Source organism: Zalophus californianus, chromosome 1 (genome assembly GCF_009762305.2).
Source record: "Zalophus californianus isolate mZalCal1 chromosome 1, mZalCal1.pri.v2, whole genome shotgun sequence".
NCBI classification, from domain to species: Eukaryota; Metazoa; Chordata; class Mammalia; order Carnivora; family Otariidae; genus Zalophus; species Zalophus californianus.
This window is the reverse complement of record NC_045595.1, coordinates 108,729,089-108,737,853: the sequence shown is the minus strand read 5'-3', so window position 1 is coordinate 108,737,853 and position 8,765 is coordinate 108,729,089. Positions and strand designations below refer to the sequence as shown.

Sequence of the window (8,765 nt, the reverse complement as noted above, 5' to 3'; positions counted from 1 at the left end):
TCCTCTAAAGCATTGTGAATCAGAGAGGTCTAGATAAGAATAAAAGCAATCTCTTAATGGAATAGCTTAGACCTCTCAAAGATGGTATTGTCATTCACATCAAGTCTGAGCAAGTATCTGGGCTAGTTTATATGTTAAAGCCACAAAGGAAGGCTTAGCAAGGACATTGTTTCTTGCTTTGCATGAGGCAGGCTGAGAAGATGTACATCATTTTGCTCATACACTGAACTCCCCTCCCTTTTTGTTCCTGCTTCTCTCCTGCTTGGAGTTGACTCCTCCTTCCTGCAGCTCCGAGGATCACAGGCTGATTGAAGAACACAGCGGTTCGACGGGGAGCTGTGCTCAGTCTCTCTCTCTCTCTCTCTCTCTCTCTCTCTCTCTCTCTCTCTCTGTCTCTCTCTCCTTTTTGCTTGTGTGTGTCTCTCTCTGAACCCGCAAAGCTGAAACCTACCTGATAATCTTTCTGCCTTTGAATCCAGCTCTGGAACCAAATGCATCGCTTTACTGCTCTTAAAAAGTGAATAGAGTTTGATTATCTCAAGCTACAAGAAGGACATAAAAGGAGCCAGACATCATTGTTTTTCAATCTACCTGAGGAGCTTTTTGCTTTTACGCCAGAAACTTAATGGTTTCAGGAGGAAGTTTTTGGTTCGTTTTTAACTGGAATGTTGAAAAGTTTCTTATTGATGCTTTAAATGGAACCCAATTTTTAAATATGGGTTGAGTCAGATCTAAAGGAGACATGCCTGATCATTTTCTGCAGGACTGACGGGGGAACATCTAGAGGGAAACTTGGTGGGAGAGAATGAAATCTGATTTGCAACTAACAATCATGCTTTATTTTGAGAATATTTACAAACTCACTGAAAGGGAAATTAAATATTAACCAAAGACAATGTCTGGATTTTCCAGTAACTTATCAACAAATGACTCTAGCGTGTGGAAAGAAAATAATTCGACGAACCTTTTAAATCCGCCAAGAACTTCAAATATCTATCTTTTTTGCCTGACATGTTTAATGACTCTTACAGCCCTGGTGGGCAGCATTTATTCACTAGTCTCCCTGCTGAAAATGCAGAACAGAACCATTGTGTCCATGCTTGTGGCTTCCTGGTCTGGGGATGATCTCATGAGTGTCCTGTCGGTGACCATCTTCATGTTTTTGCAGTGGCCAAACGAGGACCCTGATTACTTCCAGTCTCTGTGTACCACCTCTGCCTTACTGTATTTATGCCAGGGCCTCTCAAGCAACTTGAAGGCGACTCTCCTAGTCTCCTACAACTTTTACTCGATGCGCAGGGCTGTGGGGAGCCAGGCAGCCTCCAGAAGATCCGGCCAGGTGCTCGGCGTGGTGCTGACCGTGTGGGCAGCCAGTCTGCTGCTCTCCGCGCTCCCGCTGTGCGGCTGGGGCACCTTCGTGCGCACGCCTTGGGGTTGTCTGGCGGACTGCTCCAGCTCCTACGTGCTGCTCCTCTTCGTTGTGTACACTTCGGCTTTCGGACTCCTCGCTGGCCTCTCGGTTCCTCTCACTCACCAGTTATTGTGTTCGGTGGAGCCGCCGAGACTCCACGCCAACTACCAGGAAATTTCCCGCGGAGCTTCCACTCCTGGGACCCCTCCAAGCAGTGGGAGAGTGCTTTCCTTGTCCCCAGATGATGCTCCCGGCCCTGCGCCTCCGTGTTCTGGGGGATGCTCTCTGAGCTCCGACACTGTATTTGGACCGGGTCCACCAGTGAGGGCACGGCCCGAGCAGAGGCCGGAACACGAGGCTGCCGCTGTGGTTGGAGCCTGGAGGCGGGAGAACCGGGGGACTCTCTATGGCACCAGGAGCTTCACCGTGAGCGTAGCGCAGAAGCGCTTCTCTTTGATCCTAGCGCTGACAAAAGTCATCCTTTGGCTGCCCATGATGGTAAAAGTGCAGTTGCTCAAGCGCGCGGGTGTGTGTACCAGACAGTGTGAATGCGTGTTGGGACTAGCGTCCCTGGTTGGGAGAGTCCCCAAGAGACGCGCAGTTAAGTCCGTTTCCAACTGTGGCTCGCTCGGTTTTAGAGACGCACTTGGGAGGAAGGCAGCTCACGGGTAGAGCTGGCTGGCTGCGAAGCCTTTGCTACTAAGTGCTTCTCGTTTCAAAATTGGGGAGGGGGGCAGGGAGCGCTTTGGGGCGCGGAAGACGGTTTTCCTAGATCTATGGCGGCCAAGGGTGTTCTCGTCTCTTGTAGCAATATCTGGGAATATTCAGAAAAGAAGGGAGGTAGTAAAAGGGTTTCCTAACCACCCCCACCCCTCAATCCTCTGTCATCCCTTTCTCTCCACTCCATTTCTGCCGAGTAAGGTCTCCGCCTATCCTCAGCAGGGAGAGAGATTGGAGAGGCACGATCAGAAGTCGAAAGAGAAGATAGGGGGCCAAATAGGCTTTTTGTTCAAGCCTTCAAGAGGGAGGCCAGTTTTGACTTGGGAAGGTGGCGCCCTGCTGTGACAAGCAGGCTGGGGGCGGGGGGGGGGGGGGTCCAGGGATGTGACAAAGGCCATCTGGAGTACCAGGTGCAGGTTTCCAGTTTGCCTGCCTGTTTTCCTGGTAGCATCCCCAGCATTGTAAATTGTGCTTCCAAAAGAGACCTGAAGTGGTAGGGGGCACAGACCAGGCACCCAGAAGTGGAAACCACCCTGTGGTCTAAATCATCAGGGCTCATCCCAAGGGATCTCAGTGGTGCACCACCAAAACAGGGCTTCTGGCTCTCAGGCATGAAGGGAGCCTGGAGAAAGTGGGGTGGGGCAGCATGCTTGGGGGAAAGCCTTCGCAAAGTGGACAATTGTATCCTGGGATAGGTCTGAAGCTCTTTGCCTTTGCAGATCCACATGATGGTTCAGTACGTGGTGGGGTTTCAGAGCCCTCCCTTCGAGACACTCAGCTTTCTACTAACCCTGCTGGCCACCACTGTAACCCCAGTGTTTGTCTTGTCCAAACGCTGGACCCACTTGCCCTGTGGCTGCATCATCAACTGTAAGCAGAACGCATATACAGTGGCATCTGATGGGGAAAAACGTAAGTCCTTGACAGTGTGGAGATTGGGAGCAATAAGCATACAGTCAAACACAGAAAAGTGGTCTGTTGAGAAGTCGTCTGAGTAGGGAATGACGAATCCAAGGACAAATATAAATGGTAAATAAAGGGAAAAAATTATAATGTGAAACAATTCTTAGCACAGTGTTGGGGTAAGTTTTAAAGGAGACAGGTTTAAAACAACTCTGTGAAGTGCTTGCACACTGAATAATTATTTTAGGGAAGAAAGGGATAGACAGAATTTATTCAACACAGCATGAAGTCAAAAAGGCCCTTAGATGCTTAGATATCCACCTTAGTTCTTAGCCCAGAGTAGAACATCAATTCCCTTCCCAAGTCTATATAAGAAGCCTACATCTGAAAAGAGATTAACTCTTTGAAAAGTTAAAACACATTATATAATAGCCCATTATTTTTTTTATTATGTTACGTTAATCACCATACATTACATCATTCATTGTTGATGTAGTGTTCCATGATTCATTGTTTGCAAGCCCATTATAACTTAATGGAACAGAATTTTTATTATTTTCCTTCTTGTATACTTCCAGGGTTTTGGAAAGTTTTCAAAGTAGAGTGCCTGAAAACAGTTCAAAAGCAAATTTTAAGGGGGGCCTGGCTGGCTCAGTTGGTAGAGCATGTGACTCTTGATCTCAGGGTCTTGAATTTCAGCTCCACATGGGGTGTAGAGATTACTTAAAAATAAAATCTTAAAAAAAAGGACAAGAGGAAAACAAGTTTTAAGTGCATGCCTGTACTTTCAGAAAACACAAAAAACTCTCAGTTTCAGAAGGGAAAAGGTGGAGTATTTGTCCATCTATGTTCATGTATGAATATAGCCATCCTAGTTACATTAAACAGACAACAATAACAACAAAAAACTATATTCTAAAGAGTATACCTAGAATGGGAGTGGGGTCAGTTATAAAACTCTCTAGAATGTGATTGTTCCCATACTGAGACAGGAAAAGTTGAGGAATGACCTTTGTATTTTGACTCTGCCAGGAAGAAAAAGGATATTAGTTTGTCATTCCAGACAAAAGATAGGATGTTCTACCATTTAATGTCTAAAAAATGTATTAGTGTATGCTGAATTAACTGTTTCATTAATTGTTCTTTGCTCAGAAGCAAGTATATTATTCTTTAATAGAGAAAAAAAGGTAAACAAAATAGTTCATCTCAGACTATTTCAAAAGTATAGAAACTGGAGAATATGAAAGTATATTCTGCAATCAATTCTACAACAGGATTATTTTATAAACATCAATTAATCATGAACTGGTCATTTTCCATGTATTGATGACATTTAAAATTTAATATGTCTAGGTATTTTTCAAATGACCAGGAGATTTCTTTAGTTTTAAGGATGCCATAAAGTTTTATTGTTAAAATTCATCTATTTCTTTAAAATAAAATAACCATGGAACTTATATAACAATTATGTGCTTCTGGAGATTTAATATCTAGAACAACAAGTGACACAGAAAATTAATAATAAATCCTTCGGGCCACATAGAACATATATAAAAATCATTTACAAGCCTGGAAGTTCTAACATTCTATCAAATGTTAACATTTTGCCACCGAATTAGTAAGCCAGAATTGTCTTATAGTATTTAAGATTGTGAGAGAGACAATGAAAGTCCAATGTCAGAGAAAATGAAAAGTTTCAGTGAAGTGACATAGGGCAGTCATTTTTAAGAGGTAAAGGATACCTATTATTAGAGCTGAAAACAAAGCAATGCAACAGACCTATCACTGCAAATGGTCTAGGAAGTATTCTATCTTGTACTGCACAAGATGGAAGAGCCTATGGCAGGCTGACAGAATCAATAATTACATTAATATCTCACGTTTGAAGTTAAAATCATGCCTTTCGAGTTCAAAATAATATTTTTCCTCTAAAATTACCATCGCTCTTATTTGTATTTAAAATTTCAGGGAAGAAATTCCCTGAAAAACATAGGTTTATAAAAAGAGGCATGGCTTCAAAAATCAAACATTGTGAGCACATTAGTTTAAAATGTTTGTAGTCCAAATGGCTCCATTCTCTTTTATGATCCCAGGTTCTGCCATAGGGAAATTCTGAGAACAAGAATGATGTATTTTCACTGTCTGAGAGAGAACACATCCTATATTTTCCTATTGCTAGGATGACACCAGAACAGAATTTCAAAATCCCAAAAATGTTCATCCTCAGGTAGGCAAGTGCCTGATCAGGTGCCTTGATTCTTTGGGAATATGGCTTCAGTTTTACATTTAGGCTTTTTCTCTTTAACAAACTAAGATTCCCCCTTTTACATTCTTTACAAGGGAACTCCAGAAACAAGGAAGCTTCCTAACTCATATCTGCCATAGGTTCATTTTGCAGATGTAAATATAATTCTACATCTCAGCCTTAGTGAATGGAAATGAAGAGACATGCAATCAAAAAATGCATGTCAGTAATGGGCAATAAATTGCAGATTAATAATTCTCTCCTGTTTCCAACATTAACCTGTATTACTAGTGTCTCAAAACAAAAGTATTTAAAATAAATGATTTTAACACAGAGGTCTCAGGTGGAAGACATATGGGAAGGATATGGTTTTCACACTCATTTTGTTTGCATGAGATGATGTTTTCTTTTTTAATTAAATAAACAGTTAAAATATTTTCAATAAAATCAGATACTGTTTTTATTTTAAATAAAATCAAAGTATCTGCTAAGTGACGTATTACTCTGAAGAATTATTTATTTTTATAAGCTGATATAATTACTTATGTTTAAAATTGCAATTAGTGAGATATGGTTAAAAGCAAAAGACTAAAGCTAATTCATGTTTCATCCAGGGTTTAGCTTTTCAGAACAAATACATTACATTTATTTATTTATTTTTTGCAAGTATAGTGTAGACTTCAAAAGATCCTGACTGTGTTCTGACAGTCTTTAAGTTTCTGGTAAGTTATTAGTCAAACATTGTCAATTGTTATATTGTTATAACCTATTATCTCCATTAGTTCCCTCAGTCAGAATGTACTTTTAGTTCTCTCATGGGTCTAATTATCAGTAAACCAATTTCACATACAGGTTAGCAACTCGAATTCTGGAATCAGTTGGCTTTTAAGTTCAAATCTCTTTACCAGTTAAGTAATCTTAAGTAGGTTTCCTCTACCAGTCTGTTTTCTCAACTGTAAAATAGAATCAATACACCTTTTATTATGTAGGGTTGTTGCTATGTTAAATGACATGACCTATGTGTATAACTTAGCCCTGGAGTTCTCTGCTTCTCCATGGTGTCCAACACAATTGCACTTCCTTCTCAGAGCCTACCTCAGACTACCTCTTGCACTTCATGACATGGAAGCAGATTCTCCATTGATAGTCTACACACTCCTTCGAAAACATTACTCACTTTTGCTTTACATATTTCATAATCATAATACACAGCTAATAAAATACATTGTCACAGACATCAATTTTATTGTGTTATATGATAAAATTGGGATTTATGAGTTTTTGTTTGCTTTACTGTCCTTGAATTGACAATTTGCCATTTTTTTAGTTCCTTCAGCTTCCACACCACTGAAGGAAGTTAAAAATCCCAACTTAATTTTACTGGACTATATTACCAGAAAAAGTAAATAGAACTATACATAAAAGTATACAGAATATTAACATGTTTCTACTTTTCCAATTTCTTTGGACAGAAATTCTTGTTTGTGTTCTGGTTCGAACAATGACTATTTTGGCTCAAATAATTAATGATACCTATAAGTTCTATTTTCAGTCAGCAGAATTGCTTTGTAAATCTTCAGTTCTGGGAAAATTTCAGTAATAGAATCAGCATGTGAATGGCACTAGGATATATTGTAAAATGAATCAAATTTTATCTGTTATTCCCATAGAAATTTTATAATTTTTCATAGATTTTTCCACCAAGGATAGCTAAATGTCTGGTATAATACATAGAGCTATCCAAGAAGAAAAATACGTTGAAATGAGCCGTGTTTTGAAAGATGAAAACCAAAACATTAAATTGCATTTTGTCTATCACCTTGATGTAACTTCATTCTTAATATATAAAATAATCTAGTATTTAATGACATTCACACATAAAAATTATATCATTTTGTTTCACATTCTCACTTGTTATTCTTCTAAGACTTTGTACCATATCTACCAACTAGTAGTACTATATTAGCATTACAGTAGCATTACAGTTTGCTTGGCTTAAACCATAAAGTTTTATGCATTCCTGCTATTTTCATCTTGTAATTAATCAGATTTAGAGACATGCTGTAAAGTGCTTTAGATCAGAGAAATATAAATCTATTCACTATTTTTTACAATTAATTCCAAATTTATTTGTATCAGAAATGAAAATGTTATTTTAAGAAGTTTAAAAACTATTGCAACATTTCCTAATTTTTAATGTATGCATTTATAAACATAAATGTCAGGAGTGGCATACTTCAAATATTTAACACAGTCATAACTGTTGGTGATATTGTCAGCTGTCAGCTGAATAACTTATATAATATTAAGACTGTCTTAATAACTTCTAGCAAAATAAAATTTATAAACAATATCTTTTATCCCCAAATAAAGAAATGTACAGATAACTTGTAGACTGAAAAAGCTAAAACTAAAATGAATATATGTGAGAATTTTTGAATTTATGGTTAAATTTTTGTTCATTAAACTGCTTAAAAGACTGCAGAGTTCTTGGAATTGTATGTATTTTAAGCCCCTCATTGTACAAGTGAGAAAAGTTAGGCCCAGAGTGATAAAACACCTTGAATTGATAAGGTATAATTGCTTTGCATAATTGACAGGAAATGAAGATAGTTTTTAAATTCTTAGTTATCAGTTTGACTGCACTTTCCTATTTTTATTCACCATATATATCTAATTGTTGTTTAAATCTACCTTCCTAACCATGGAACTTTGTTTTTACTTAGCCAAGAGGAGAGGCTTTGAATTCAGTCTATCGTTCCAACGGAGTTATGGGATTTATAAAATAGCACGTGAAGATTACTATGATGATGATGAAAATTCTACATCCTATCACAATCTCATGAATTCTGAATGCAAAACTACAAAGGACTCTCAGAGAGACACTTGTAATATCTTCAATGCCATAAAAGTGGAAATCAGCACCGCATCCTCTCGGGACAGTTCCATACTAAAAGGGATCAACAAATACACAAATACTGATATTACAGAGACTAAGCAGGAGTGCCACAGTGAAAAGTGCGCTGATCCACTGCTTTCTGAAAAAACAGGAGATGTTATTAACTATGAAGAAACCACCTTTTTGGAAGGGCCAGAAAGAAGACTTTCTCATGAGGAGAGTCAGAAACCAGATCTTTCAGACTGGGAATGGTGTAGAAGTAAATCTGAAAGAACCCCTCGTCAGGTACAGTAAAGGTTGTTCTTTCTGTGAAATTAAAAGTGAGACCAAATATGATAGGCATGAAAAAAATGATCAGCTGTTTATTTCATTCAATCAAATCCAAGGTTAATTTCATTGCTTTGATTTATTTCCATAATATTAAATTTTATTTCAAGGTGTTCTTTGAGGGACTTTAACATTTTTTAAATTACACATTTTCATTCAAAATCTGTATGTTTTGGGATTGGCAGAGTTAAACAGGTTCTTTGAAAAGGCTGGAGCTTTCTAATTTAATGTCAAGTAATCTGTCTAAATTCAGACTAGAC

General features: G+C 38.5%; 1 protein-coding gene across 1 annotated transcript in view; it reads left to right on the top strand.

The window, feature by feature from the left end:
* The first annotated feature begins 791 nt into the window (after nt 1-791).
* Nucleotides 792-8,765, top strand: part of GPR149 (G protein-coupled receptor 149) — a 70,638-nt gene continuing 62,664 nt past the window's right edge. The window contains exons 1-4 of the mRNA XM_027585846.2: nt 792-1,732; nt 1,769-1,909; nt 2,851-3,043; nt 8,006-8,463. Coding sequence (XP_027441647.2) covers nt 896-1,732; nt 1,769-1,909; nt 2,851-3,043; nt 8,006-8,463 — 1,629 coding nt within the window. The 5' untranslated portion in view covers nt 792-895. The remainder of the gene's footprint in view (nt 1,733-1,768; nt 1,910-2,850; nt 3,044-8,005; nt 8,464-8,765) is intronic.